At 45.8% G+C, this 15,373-nt stretch overlaps 1 protein-coding gene across 2 annotated transcripts in view; it reads left to right on the plus strand.

Annotated features, from left to right (window-relative positions):
• Positions 1-15,373, plus strand: part of Sipa1l2 (signal induced proliferation associated 1 like 2) — a 162,481-nt gene that overhangs the window by 136,242 nt on the left and 10,866 nt on the right. For both annotated transcript variants that reach the window (XM_005064689.4, XM_013121863.2), the window contains exons 17-19: positions 762-915; positions 3,900-4,119; positions 10,403-10,534. In XM_005064689.4, coding sequence (XP_005064746.1) covers positions 762-915; positions 3,900-4,119; positions 10,403-10,534 — 506 coding nt within the window. The remainder of the gene's footprint in view (positions 1-761; positions 916-3,899; positions 4,120-10,402; positions 10,535-15,373) is intronic.

Below are 15,373 nucleotides of genomic sequence, written 5' to 3' on the forward strand. Positions count from 1 at the left end.
GGGAAGGTGCATGTTGCTGCAGCTCTTAACAGTGTCTGATGATTATGAAAGCTACTTTCTGACATGGTTTAGGAGGAAAGTGTGGCCTTTTTTTAAAGGTGTAGTACTTTCATCTTGGGCTTTGGGAATCTGAGTTATCTCTGATTATTCAGAAACCATAGCTGTGTTTAAGCTCATTTCACAGATGTGAGATGGTGTAGGGATGGCATACACACACAGACACAGTGAATTGCCAGAGCTAAGAATTGTGGCCTCCAGTGTGTGTGTGTGTGTGTGTGTGTGTGTGTGTGTGTGTGTGTGTGTGTGTGTGTGTGTAGAAAGAGAAAGCACTACTGTGATTGTTTGTTGATATGGTTTCTCTGTGTAACAGCTCTAGCTATCCTGGAACTCGCTCTGTAGACCAGGCTTACCTGGAACTCACAGAGATCTGCCTGTCCTTGCCTCCGAAGTGCTGGGAGTAAAGGCTAGCCCTACTGTGATTTTTTTTTTTTTTTGAGACAGTGTCTGTCACTGGCCTGGAGTGTCCTGATTAGACTGGCTGACCAGTGAGCCCCATAGATCAGCTTGTCTCTGCCTCCCCAGTGCCAAGCACAGTACAATACTGTTTTTCATCTGGATTTTGGGAGATTTAACTTGGGTCCTCATACTGACTAAAATACCTCAACCTTCAAGTGTTTTCTGGACTTTCATCTGATCATCAAGGGGTATCTTCTAGGTAGGAAAAAGCTCCTATGAACCTATGTTCTGGTTTATTCCATCAGGATATATGGTGAGATGGATCTCATGTCCACAGCCACTCAGCATCCAGCAGTGGTGGGAGACGCTGTTTCAGAAACTCAACACGTCCTATCCAAAGATGACTTTCTAAAGTTAATGCTTCCTGACAGCCCCTTAGTGGAGGAGGGAAGACGGAAGGTGAGTGGCTGTGAGGGCTTTCGAGTCACCAGGAACACTTACCATCAGTCTGAAGCAAGTGTGGGGTGCTCACGGTTCCTCTCCACATGCTTCTCTGTCAAGGACGGAGTGGCTACTGCCAGATTTTGGTTTTGGGTTTTTTTTCCTCCCAAGGCAAGGTTTCTCTGTGTAGCCTTGGCTGTCCTAGAACTTGCTCTATAGATCAGGCTGGCCTAAAACTCATAGAGATTCCCCTGCCTCTACCTCCTGAGTACTGGGCTTAAAGATATGTGCTACCACCACCCCGGCTTGTTGTTTTGTTTGGTTTTGGTTTTGTTTTAGTGCTGAGGATGGAACTCCAGGGCCTTGTACATTGTAGGCAAGAGCTACAGCCCAGCCATGCAATTCCTTCAGGAGGCAAGCAAGCCTGAGGAGGCTAGGGTGGAGAGCATTGTACTCTTGAAGGTGCTCTGAAAGCCAGACAGGGCTTCCTAAGATCTTGCCTCCAGCTACAACCTGCTACATGAGCTTATGCGAGTGACCTTTGTGTGCTGATGTGATAAAAGATAATGACAATAACTGTCTTCCAGGTTCAGGGGTATGCTAGGAAGTGACACACAGGAGCCTAGCATGATGGGTGGAGTTAATCACAACCCCATCTACCAAACCTTGTATTCTGCCACTCAGAGAGACAGCACTGTGCCAGCTTGAGCCCAGTGGTACCTTCTCAAGAAAGGAATTCACTGCTCTTGCTCTGCTGTCCCCAAGTTCTTGCTTGCTTCCCTCCCTCCCTCCCTCCTCTCTCTCTCTCTCTCTCTCTCTCTCTCTCTCTCTCTCTCTCTCTCTCTCCACTTTTTAAAATAATTCAAACTAAGAGCTACCAAGATGACTTAGTAATTAACGGCACTTGCTGCAGAGCCTGAAGACCTGAATTCTGTCCCTAGGACCCACATGGAGAAAGGAGAAGGTGGACTCCCCAAGTTATCCTCTGGCCTTCACCTATGTACCATGGCATATATGTGCCCCACACAAAATAAATACATAAATGCAACCAAACAATTTTTAAAACAATGCAAAGTATTAAAAGAGCCCAAATAGGTTTATCCAGTCATTTCTTTTTGCAAGTAATTTAGACTCAGGTAATGGAATGTGACACAAACACTAATATTTGGTACTAGTACAGAGCCCTTCTCTCACTTGTAATCCAAGCTTCTTTGGTTTAAATGGAAAGTGAGCATTGCCTGGGATGGCAGTGAACAGCCAGCTGTGTGCTGCCTTCCCATTGTGAACAGCGTACAGTTAGCTGTCTGGTGCTCCCAGAGCAGCACCATCAGGCGCTACCCTCTCCTCCCATCCCCATCCACTTTCATCCAAGCACTTGCACTCAGCTCTGAAGAACTTGCTGGGGGTATGAAAAGGGAATCCCACCAGAGTGCCTCGCATGAACCTTTCTCTTAAAGCTTGTGTCAGATCCCAGTATGTGCTTGGGTTGAAGGGCAGAGGACACCACAGCATGCAGCATCTCAGAATGGGTGAACTTGTGCTCGATGTGTGTTTTCTTCAAAAATACATCACTTCCTTTTCCCAGTACAAGTGGGCTTTGCAGTTCACATACATTCTTCACTGGAAGGAAGACAATGAATAGAACACAGGCAATGGAAAGATTTCTAGCCTCCTTGCCACATCCAGAAATGGTAATATTGACTTCTGTATGTATTAGAAATGAGTGTTCTAGAAATGGCATTGACATGAGAGGAAAGTGGTTCAGTATGCCAAGGAAGAGATGGAAATTCAGATGGGGTCTGACTCTTTGTGAGCCCTTGCTGCTTTAGTTGGGATTTCTTTTACTGTATCTGAGATTTAACACACAGTGGTTTCCTTATAGTTGATTGTCCTAGTTTTACTTCTCTTGCAGTTACTTAAAAAAAAAAAAAGCAACTGAGAAGAGAAAGGGATTTATTTCATCTTGCGGTTTCAGATTACAATGCATAAACGAGTAGAGGTCAAGGCAGGAACTTCAAACAGCTAGATGGTCACATCCACACCCTCAGACAAGAGCAAAGAGAAGTGGGTGCATGTGTGCTTGCTTGTGCTCGTCTCCGGTTCTCTACCGCATCCAGTTCAGGAACCCTTGCCTAGGGAATGGTGCCACCCTCAGTGGGCGGGATCACCCCTATCTCTTAGTCTAAGACGAACTCCCACAGACATCCCCACAGGCTAACCCAAAGTAGACATTTGAGACACTCTTCCCGGGTGATTCTAGATTATGTCAGTTGACAAGCTAACCCTCGAAATTGTTTTGTCCCGTTGACTATAATTCAGTTTCCAACAATTATAATACAGACTTTTGCAAGTGATAATTTTTAAGTGGACAGCAGAATTTACTGGATTTAAGCTACTTTTTTAAAGCGCATTTATATGGCTCAGCAAATGTCAGTATTCAGAATTAGTTTTCTTATTTACACTCACTTGAACCTTCCTACTGTCAATTGCCTAATATTAAAATGTAGTCATTTCCAATTACCATCAAGCTGCAGTGTGTGCTTTTGTGATTATCAGTTGCCTGAAATGGCAACCTTGTGTATTTCCAGGAGCACTTGCCTCTCTACGGTTCCATTTAACATTTCAGAATTAATAAAGCTGTACATGTCTAATTTGTGCTAGTGTTCCATAGAATGTCAGAGGAGGGAGGGAACTCTGAAATCTAGGCATGGTACAGGAGCCTCCCTGCATGCTTGGCTTTCCTGGACTAACAGAAGACTTCAGGAAGCCACTCCTGTAGCACAGTCAGACAACCTTACTGCATATTTAATTTTGGATGTTTTATTTGGTTTTGAGATAGTCTTGGTAAGGTAGCATAGAATTGCTTGTATTTGCCATGTAACCCAGGCTGGTTTCTCAGCAATTCCCCTGCCTCAGCTTCCAATATACTGGGGATTATAGGTTTACACACTATTCCTGACACCTTCAGATTGTTAATGACCCCTACCTTGCTCAACCCCTAGTTTTCGTTCTATGGGAACCTGTCTCCACGGAGGTCGTTGTACCGAACATTGTCCGATGAGAGTGTATGCAGCAACCGGAGGGGCTCTTCCTTTGCCAGCTCTCGAAGCTCCATCCTGGACCAGGCTCTGCCCAATGACATTCTGTTCAGCACCACTCCACCCTACCACAGCACACTGCCTCCAAGGACCCACCCTGCTCCCAGCATGGGGAGCCTTCGGAGTAAGTGGAGGCCAGGCCACCCTGGCTGCCTGGGTGGGTACATGGGACATGTGTGGGTTCATGTGCTCCTCAAGTTGGATAGCCCCAGTGCACATGTGGAATTAGATGTCAGTTGTTTGGCACTATTTTCTTTGTCTCTTAAATCATTTTCAAATAGCAAAACTGCAAGGTGGTTTACATTAGACATTATTGTCAAATATTAATTTTATTTTATTTCTGAAGGAAGTGATATGTAAAGTCTAACTTTTACAAAAAAGCACAGTGGCATGGAGTGAGTTTTTAGGTTGTGCCAAGCATTCCAGCTCTCCCTTTTCATGATCCTGGTAACAGGTGGTAGCAGGGGGATGTTGGGAGACTCTGCTCAGGCTTTATGATCCTCTGAATGTCATCTCTGTTTCTGTGTGCCCAGCTCAAACGAGCACACTGGTCACAAGTCATACTGACAATTGGCAGTTCAAAATTTAAAATTATAATTTTGAGAGAGAGAGCAGGAGCGAGTACATGTACATCTGTAGAGACGGAGTCTCTTACTGAACCCAGACTGGCCAGTGAGTCCCTGGGCTCTCCTTGTGTCCACTGCTGGCCCTGTAGTTACAAGCATATGTCAACATGCTTGGCTTCACACGAGGACAAGGGATCCCAGTTCAAGTACTCATGCTTGCTCAGCAGGCACTTTCCCTGCCGAGCCATTTCCCCAGGCTCAATGGGTGAGGTTTTGATACTGTTTAAATGTTAATTTCTGCACCCTGTTCCATTCCTGTCATACAGGAACGATGACAGTTTAACCATAAATTTATATTGAGGTTATTTTTTAAATTTCATCATAAAAAGAACCATCTTTAGAACCAGTTTAACTTCTGCAGTGTATATAAACATCCCAAGTTGTCTGACGTAAGGCTTCTAATGATGTTTAACAAGCTGGGGAGAACCTCATCTTGTGCAGTACTTAATGTGTTTCTTCAGGAGCATGGTACCCTGCCTGTTATAAAACCTCTGAGTTTCTCAATAGCATGGCAAAAGTTCAGACAGGCATGTTTATTGTGTTCCCCCATGTCCCTTTAAATGTCGAAGTCACGCATCTTGTTAGAGACAGGGCGTCATTTGGCTCAGGGCGACCTAAGCGTTTCTTAAAGCTTCTGTTTTATGCCCTTAGTTTTCCACTTCCCACACTACGAATAGTCTGTGATGTTGAGTTTTCCATTCAGTCCTCCCCCTCCCGTGAGAGATGCCTAGCTTTTTCTCCTCAATTTCTTAAAATAAATTGTAATAATAATAAATAAACCACTTCTTAGACCAGTTTTAGATTCGTAGGATGAGCAGAAAATACTGTAGTTTCCATGTACTCCCTACTCTCCCCTCCCCCACACAAGCCACATGGCACTTGGGTGACAGTAGAGCCCACTGAGCATCTCTGTCAGCCAGGCCCTAGATGTTGATTTAGGGTTCACTCTGCACATGCTCTATACAGATGGTCAGCAACATGTGTCTGCCTCCACAGCATCGTACAGATGAGTTTCACAGCCTTAAAAAGCCTGTTCCTTGAATTTCTCTCCCACCCTCTCACCTACAACAAACCTGATTTCTTTACTGTTATTGTGGTCCTGTAATGTCCAGTAGCTGGAATGTGCAGTCTTTCATGTTGGCCTCTTTATTAGCATCAGCAGTTAAAGTTCCTCTGTGCCTTTTCTCATCTCTGAATGGTAGTCCATGCTTTCTTTGAATTCTTTCATAGATGCCCACAGTATCTAGGCATAATGAGGAAAGAAGCAAGACCTACCACATTCTTTTTTTTTTTTTTTTTTTTTTTGGTTTTATGAGACAGGGTTTCTCTGTACTGTTTTGGAGGCTGTTGGTCCAGCCTGGCCTCAAACTCACAGAGATCCACCTGCCTCTGCCTCCCGAGTGCTGGGATTAAAGACATGCGCCACCAACGCCCGGCTAGACCTACCACATTCTTGTCACTCATTTAAGTGCCCTTGCTATTAGGTGCACTCTCATAAAACACCCTTATTTGGTAATGCATCTCCTCAAGCCTTAAACTGCTCAGATCTCTGCTCTGGGATAGAGTGAGCTGTAATGTGTAACTGAATGTAAATAAGAAACCTTGAAATAATGTGTAGTAACTTATCTTCTCAAAAAGCTTCTGATTCCCTTCTGGCTGCCCATGAACCTTAAGTGTCAAGGATCCAGTTGGAGGATGCTAGTTCCTTGTTCATGACCACCTCTGATAACCCATGTGACAGTTTCCATGTGTCCCCTCAGAATCCATTCATCCAATGCCTTCCTGGTTGTTGCACAGACAGCCCTCTAAGAAGGTGGCAGCATTCTGAATTGCTGCAGTGTGTGCCCTGATCCTCAGAAGCAGTCCTCCAGTGATGAACACCAAGGAGCACATACCTCTCAGATTCTCAGAGAGACAAACACTATATCAGATGAAGACTTGGAGTGTCCATGTGCTGTCTTCTAGCTTAGGTGGCTCTGTTTGTCAGATGGATCCAACCTTTTGACATCAGGCTACACTGTTGTCATCTCTAAAGCTCACGTTCAAGATGCTATCAAGGTGGCCCCTTTGCGTTTATAGTAAAACCAATAGAGTCAGACAGTCAGGATTGTGGAGTGATATTAGGAATCGACAGGATTGGTATCCAGGGCTAAAGAGCATGTTGGGTGGTCAACAGAGCCTAGACAAAAGCCACCACTGAAATCTAGGTCCTCATGCAATGTGGGAAGGGATAACCAAGCAGAGAAATTGCATGGTTCTGTCCAGGTGAAGCTGAACATAATCTGCCTGTTCGTAGACATGCATTCAGGCCAACCATGCCCTCTTCTGTCCTTCACCTCCTTGGGGTCCCCAGGAAGTTCTCCTATTATAATCTTGTATTTCTCTCTTCTCTCTCTGACCTCAGTGTTCTATAGCACAGGCCTTCTTGGCTCTGTGAGGAGCCAGATGCTATTCTGGGAGTCAGTCACATGGTGCCTTGATGCTGAGACTATGCCCAGGGAGCAGTCAGTGCTGTCACCTAGCTTATCGCTTTCTTTCTGAATCTCCTGAGGTGCCCCAAGCACTTTGAAGAGTTGCATTTGAAAGGATAGCTTTGAGTAGCCATAACAAGGGAGGTTTTTTCTAGAAGCCATCATACTTTGAGAACGGAACACATGCAGTGTGTAATATCACAGGCAAAGTGATGGCTCCTCCTTCCCACCATATCCGAACCCATCAGACCATGGACAGTGTTATATACCAGCTCCAGCTCCTCACTGTTTCCACTGTCCTCTGACATGGTGACTGTGCTTGCTTGCTGACTCACCAGTGTATAATCCAGTAATGCTGGCAGAGGTGTGTGTGTCAGTTAAAGGCGAAACAGATTGCCAGTGGTTTGAGTCTTTGGACATAAGGATCTTAGAAGGCTGATCTTGTTCATAATTACCTCATTTCCACTCAATGGAAGAAAAAAATCTTAAGTGTGCCTGATTTTGACTATTGGAAAAGCCACATATAGCCCCTGGGTTGTCTGAAAGACAGCCACAGCCCAAGGCTCTCCCTGCTTAGGTCAAGTCAGGCTAAGGTTCAAATCTCCATACACTCATCCCAAGCTTTTATGCCAGTAATGTGTCAGGTGTCTGCCAGCTCCCCCTATCACTCAGATCCCAAGCAAGTGTCACCTTCTTAGACAGAACTCTGTCTCACAGCACATCACCTAGCCTGTATTTTTCAAAAGGTTCAGAAAGTCCAGTATGTGTGTGTCTCCTGATGACAGAGCCTGAAAGCTGAGCCTTAGCTGTGACTCGGCTGTCCCAATCTGTAATGGGATAAGTAGTCACTCTGAAGACATCACTGATGCCTCCAGCCGGAGGGGACTTCTCACACAGCCTCCTCTCCACCTGCCCGTTGCTCAGTGTTGAGTCTGCAGAAGTTCCCTTCACAGTGGGCATGGACACTGAGCGTCCTTGCATTCTGTATTCCTCCCTTGGCTCCCTGCATGTCTGAAGGCTGGAGGAGAGGAGGATGCCTGCACTTGCCTCAGGTGATGCAGGGCTCTTCCTGAGACCCCAGTGCCACTTAGTGGTCACTGCCTTGTGCTCTCCTGTGAGCAGACTCTAGGGCTGACTAAGCTGCACCTGTCTGCACACCCAGTCACTCAAATTTGCCCCTCAGCACCAAGATCCTTAATTTGTGCCTTGCCTCAGAAACAGAGCTTGAATTTTTTTTAGCCCAAGACTGCCCCGTGCTTATTCATTGAGTAACTGGGGGAGTGATCTTCCCACAGGAGGATGTTAACTCTCACCCCACCTTCTAAATTAGAACCAGCCACTGTTCCTTTCATTCTCAACTAGGCCTCCATTCCCTCCTTTATCATGGCAGCCAGCCACTGTCCCTTTTAGTCTACTGACAACACCAGCCACTGTCTTCTCCAGTGGACCCCAGAGAAGGCCATGGAGGAGGAACCCAAAAATCTTGAGTGTTTTCTCTCCCAACTCCTGCTCCAGCCTTTGCTGCTGGTTTACCACTTGACAATGGCAGAGTGCAAGCAAGAACTGTTGGTATTGTAAAGATATACAGGCAGAGGCTGCCATACTCTCAGTGGAGACTGGGAGTACATCCATTGGCAGACATCACCACATCTCAGCATGGTGGCTTGGAAACAGCACTGTCTGATTGGTGTCACTGTCACTAGGAGCAGACTGTGGGTGTCTTTCAAGGCCACATATGCAAAATGATGTCTGTCCCATTCCAGATGCCAGCACCTCACAGCTTCCCAGAGGGATGGAAGTGCAGAAATCACAGGTGCATTTGCTTAATTATGCCCCTGAACTTAATTGCAGGTTCAGCCAGCCAGGTGGTCATTACTTTGATTGGTCTCATTAGTCAGATGCAGCCACAAGCAGCTACATGCAATGCTCTGGGCAGGTTCAGAAAAGGCACTTTGAAATCGCCCGGTCAGGCCCTTTCAGAACTTATTCTCAGATGCATAACGAGCTCTTAACAATGAGGGTTATTAATGTCCCGAGCACTTAAGGAGCTGCAGTGCGGGCCAGAGGAGAAAAGCAATGGTGGGAAGACACACATGCACCACTGACTTTCAGGAAGCGAGGGAGGGCCCGGGGGCTTCGGGTGTGGCAGAGTAGGACTGTCCTGTGAAGTCAGAAAAGTGGGCCAGCAGCCATGTCTGCACCTAGGTCATGAAAAGACATCCTTGCTTCTCATAATCAGTTAATTGAAACAGCCTCATTCCATTTGGGTAGAAAAGGGGCCCATGTGATGCATGTAATGTTTACCATTCAGCTTTGCTGACCTTGTTCCTCAGACTGTAAATCATCAGGTAAGAGATTGCTTACCAGCTTGTCTCAAGGCAGTCTGAAGGTTGAGGCACTTTTTAAAGGGGACAGCTACCCTGAGGAAACAGGAGCTTATCCCAGGTCGGTCAGATTTGGGTACCTCCAGAAAGCTTCTGTAAGAACATGAAGTAAGGACACTCTACCAGGCTCCATGCTGACTGCCCCTGCTTGCTCTACTGTCTAGTTGGTGTCATGTTGACTGCTTATGGAAAATCTCCATATCTTTGGGTGATAGCAGCTTACTGTTTCCTATTTTAGCAGGACATGTTTTATAGAGTTTCCTAGGCCCCTTTGTGAGAGATGATGGCGATGCCTGTGCTGTAACCAACTCTGTGACAACTATGGCATTCATACCATGACTGAGTGGGGACATGCTCTCTGCACTTCGATTGACAAATCCACTTACTGACTCTCTGACCCTGGAAGAATCACAGGGCTGTTGCTCTGACTAACTGGTTCTGTGGGAACAATGGCACCTATGTAGGGACTGATAGACTAACAGATCAACAGACTAGCGGACTCTAGGTAGGGACTAATGGTACTCATACTGGGACTGACTGACTGACAGGATGGTGGTACCCATGCTCTGACTGGCTGTGAGCACAGTGGCTAATGGAATGATAGGTTGACTAACTCCAGTAGGGAATGTGGTACTCATACTGTGACTATGTGAGAAAGGTGATAGCCGTGCTGTGACCTACTAACTGACTGACTGACTGGCTCTGTGTGGGTAGCAGTGTTCTTGCTGTGTGACTGACCATGTAGACAGTGACTAATGAACTGACGACTAGCTGACTATAATGGGGACTGTGGTGTTCATATTGATGTTCTATGGTACCCATGCTGGGACTAACCAACTGACTGGTTCTCTGTGAGGGTGATCATGCACATGCTCTAGCTGGCTGGCTGACTGACTGTCTTACACCCTGACTTTGTTTCTACTCAGATGAGTTCTGGTTCTCCGATGGATCCTTATCTGATAAGTCCAAGTGTGCAGATCCTGGTCTGATGCCGCTACCAGACACAGCCACAGGGCTAGATTGGTCCCATCTTGTGGATGCTGCACGAGCATTTGAAGGTAAAGATTTCACCCACACCCAAGGCCTGCCTGTGTACCCAGGGAGCATGCTCCTGCAGGGCTTATACTGCAGCTTAGGAACACATGTCTACATATCGGATCATCTGGCAAATGTTGAATGTTTTGTCCATCTTTGAAGGCGAAGGTAGGGGAAAATATGGCTCTAAGGAAGCATCTAGAAGTGGTCATGTCACAGGATTTCAAACCCTAAATTCTGCTCCAGGTACCAATTGCCACTGATCAAACAAGCCCCTTTTCCTCTTTGGCTCCGGTTCCTGGTCTGAAAACCCTGCATGAGTGTCTAGCTCCCACCGTCTCTGTCCTTGAAGCACGCTTAAGGTGACATGGGAGAGAACCCTCAAGAGGCCAGAGCTGCCGAGTTTGTTAGGACAAGTGGCCTGCTGACTTGGTGCCAACATGAATGATTCTGGCAGGCTTGTTTGTCCTTTGAAAGTCCCTCTACCTGTGTGGTCCTTGGCTACATCTAAGCCAGTAGGTGGGGGAGGGGAGGCCCGTTAATCCCATGGATCAGTAAGCAGCAGTGGGTCAGTTAAGCCTGTGGGTTGGTGGGCTGTACTGGGTCAGTTGAGCTCAGAGAGCCCTTCTGGCTGCCATGCTGCTTCTGATCACCATTGACACTGAGACTGTGTAGTTGAAGCTGCCGCATGTGTACATTCTTCTCCAGCTTCTGAGGAACTGTCCACAAAGTAAATGAAGAAGCTGCTTCCCATTGTTTGGGGCTTGTGTGACACGAGGCCACAACTCTTAGAGTTTAGGGCATCTGTCACTTGTATTATTTTTTTCATTGTTGTGACCAAATATCTGCCAAGCAATGGTTTGTGGGAGGATAAACCTACTTTAGTTCATGGTTTAAGGGGTACTATGGTTGGCAAGCCATGGCAGTGGGGGGGGGGTGTTCATTCTGTAGACCAAGAAACAAAGATGCAACAGGAAGTGGGGCTGGGCTACAGACTTCAAGGCTGGATCCCATGTCCTTCATTCAGCATGATCCCACCACTTAATTTTCCACAACTTCCCCAGGCATCATTCCAGCTGGGTAGCAAGTACTCAGACACACCAACCCCCAGGAAGATTTTGCATACAGACTCTGACACTGCCACACCCTCTCTGTGTCCACCAGTAGATGAATTGATGCAGGGTTGTTTGATGGTGCCTTGCCTTCTGCCCACTGTGAGGATGTCAGGGCCTTCCAGCCCTAACATAATATGCTGTCCGCAGGGCTCAGAGCCTCCATTGGCCCCTCACACCTGTCAGTTGCTGGTGGCTCCACCTTACGCCTGTGACATCCAACTACAGATGACCAAGGTCTGCTGCTGTAACCCTTCCTCTCCTCTTGTGACCTGGCCTGCTAGAGAGGCCTTCTTTATTCCCATGCCCCTGAGGTACATGTCTGCCAGTGGGGGAGTTTACTTTTGAGATAGGACAGCTAAGAGGGGATGCTCACACGCAGTGAACATGCCCTCACTACTTCCCTACTACACTAGTACATCACTCCCTTCTGGAAAGAGTCGGAACAGTGTCCATGTTCTTGTTTATTTCACTGTTAGAAGCTGCTAATGGTGGTGGGGTAAAGCGTCTTACTAGATTCAGACTTCAGCACCCATATTGTAGCAGTTTTTAGAAATGGAATTTATCAGCCTATTGGAGTGAAATGCTAGTGTAACTGTTTCCTCTTTGTTGGTGATCTTAAGTCTGCATAATGACATGCAGAGGCACCTCGCCAGATTGAACCATCAGCATTCCCTCATAGAAGAGGGTCCTCAAGGGACTCTGATCTGAGATGTCCATCACCGCGCCCTCTTACCCAGCTGCATGTGGCCTTTTGGGTGATAGAGCATGTGAGAGGTGCAAGGGTGCAGGTGGGGCTTTTCAGCTGCCCCTGGGTTGCTCACACTCCTTTAAGTCACCCCCATTGGGTCCCTTTGAATGGACTCTTTTCTTTGGTTCATAGATGCTGTCAACATCAGGACGAATAGATGTTTCTCCATCTCCTCAGGAAACTCACACAACAGACACCACAATTCTTTTTTTTTTTTTTTCAGTTTAAATTTAGATAAGAAACAAGGTTGCTTCACAAGTCAGTTCCAGGTCCCTCTCCCTTTCCCTCCCCTCCTCCCGTACCCTCCCCCAACCTCCCCCCCCCCGTTATCCCCTCATTCCCCCAGGGAGGGTGAGGCCCTCCATGGGGGTGTCCATAGTCTGTCATTTCATATAGGGCAGGGCCTAGACCCTTCCCCAAGAGTTCAGGGTGAGAGTGCACCTCACATTGTTCTATGGGAGTCCAAAGTCCGTGTGTATACTTGGGATGGGTACTGATCTGCTGCCCAAGGTTCAATAGATTACCTAGGCCTCCTCACTGACACCCAGAGACACCACAATTCTTACTTATAAAATCAAAACAAGAATTCTTCCCTGGCAGTCATTTGATCCATTGACTTGCTTTATTCATCCATGGAAAGGCTATATTCAAAGCTAAAGGGCTTAGATTTTGTTGTATTATTCAAGAGTAGAGCTGAGGCACCAAATTCATCATTGTCCCACCCCCACCCCATTACAGCTGTTTGAATATGTTTAAATATAGTTAGTGTGAAAAATGAGTGGTGTTACTTGACCATAGATGAGTCACCAGGAAGCTTGCCAAAGGCCATACCATGAGTGCCCTCCAGAGAGAAGCATTCCCAGACCTTGCTGACCACAGGCACTAAAACAATTCATCAAGAAAACTAAGATGAAACTCAAGATCTGAACTTTGGAGATGTGTGAAATGTTATTCTAGTAACTACCTATGCAGAATTAAAGGATATAATAGTTCTCTTTTTTGTCAGTGAATAATGATGACAAAAATATTTACATATTAAGTATAGAGGGTAGTTCTTAAAGAAATATACAGTGTTTTAGAAACATTTTAATGGGGAAAGTATGAAAACTAACCTTAACTGTACTTTCAAAAGATTCTGGAAAACTGCACAGAGTGGGTAAGAGCACTGTGTGTATAGGTACAAGGACCCTGAGTTCGAATCCCCAGCAGCTATGTCAAAAGCTGGACATTGACTGCAGCCTGTAACCCAGCCTTGTGGGGTGGGGCAGAGGTGGGCATATCCAGGGGCTTGCTAGCCAGCCAGTCTAGCCAAAATGGCAAGCTTCCAGTTCAGTGAGACTCTAGTCTTGGTATGTATGGGTGTGCACACACATAGACAGACAAGTCTGTTTTAAAATACAACAGCAGATAAAATATCAGTGCATTGTGTAATAATTGAATAATTAGCTTTTCTTTGAATATTGATTAACATTTAGCAGATATGATCCAAAACCATAAAAGGGCATGAGCAAGATGGAATTAATGCAAGTGAGAATGTTATTGGAGCTGCAGCAGACTGTTGTCCCCTGGAGAAGACGCAGGCTCTGTAAGACCTTCCTCTGACTTGTGTCATGAGACCTTGTGGTGCTTTGGGGTCTTCTGTACCCCACAGACTGCAAACCTGGCCAGCCCAAGCCACTAGCCTGATGAACTGGTTTCCAAGATAGACCTTGGCCAGGCCTGTCATCCCAGCCACATGAAAGACTAAGCAGGAAGAGAACCACAAGTTCAGTGCCTGCCTGGGCAGAGGAACAAGATCGAGGGCAGAGCCCAGGATTCCATATCTCTGGAACTACAGAACAAACAAACAAACAAACAGAACTTGGTTCCCTAGAGTGCACAGTTCCCAGGTGTCAGGAATTAACTGAGAGGCTAAATGGAACCTGTCACCAGAAAGCCTAGAGATAGCAGCTCACTGACAGTGCCTTAGCTGACTACCCTCTGTCTTCACCTTAAGGTGGGAACCATATACCTGACTAACACTGTGGCTTCTGCCTGGCTGGTTCCATTTGCAGTGAATAGTAGGTGCCACCTTTCCAAGCCTCACCCATAGTTCCCCCACATTTTCTCATTATATATCCTCTGGGTGACACTAAAGAGCGATCAAAAGAAGTTATTGAGGAATGTCAACTACATAGGAATAAGCTTCATAGTGACATAAGTGAAAGAAAAAGTAGGGGATGAGGAACACAAGCCAGAGTGGGAAGTCATTGAAAAGCCACTGGAAAATATTCCAAAATACCCAATGTCACTCAAAACTACCAAGTTTATAGTGAATTGTTTTCAGTTTCAAAGGATAATGGTGGCCTTGTGCAAGGCTTTCCTGAAATCTAGAAGCAGCTTTCTTATGTAATAAAATTCTTTCTTTTTTTACATCTCTGAAAAATAGAGCCCCATTGAGACAGCCTTATTCTGTAGGATTGCAGTGAGAAAACTTACATGAAATTGCATAGTAGACTGAGATTATTCATTGTTACCAGCAAGAGTTTAACTAGTTTAATAAAAGAAAGGCTTTAATTATAATAAGTTAGTAGGTGAAGTAATTAAGAGTGATTGTTCTAATTTCCTGGAAGTATATCTAATAGAATTGGGACCTAGTTCTAATAAAAGATAAGATTTAAGAGATCCTTCCAAAGTCTCATGAAGGATATATCCTTATTCCCAGATAGTCTACATAATGCAATTGGGAATATGTTGATGAGCAGGGCTTTCAAGTTCAGAAATTAAACAAGGGAACTGCTGTAGTTACTTTCTCATTGTTGTAATAAAATATCCTGACAATGCAACTTAAGGGAGAAAGCATTTATTTTGGTGCATAATTCCAGAGAGATAGAGTCCATTGTGTCAGGGAAGGCATGACAAAGCCGCCCACGGCATTGGAAGCTGCTGACCCCATTGTATCCACACTCAGGAAACAAAAGAAGGAACTAGAGTGGGGCCAGGCCCTAAAGCAGCAGGGC

Source organism: Mesocricetus auratus, unplaced genomic scaffold, assembly GCF_017639785.1.
Source record: "Mesocricetus auratus isolate SY011 unplaced genomic scaffold, BCM_Maur_2.0 Super-Scaffold_100013, whole genome shotgun sequence".
NCBI classification, from domain to species: domain Eukaryota; kingdom Metazoa; phylum Chordata; class Mammalia; order Rodentia; family Cricetidae; genus Mesocricetus; species Mesocricetus auratus.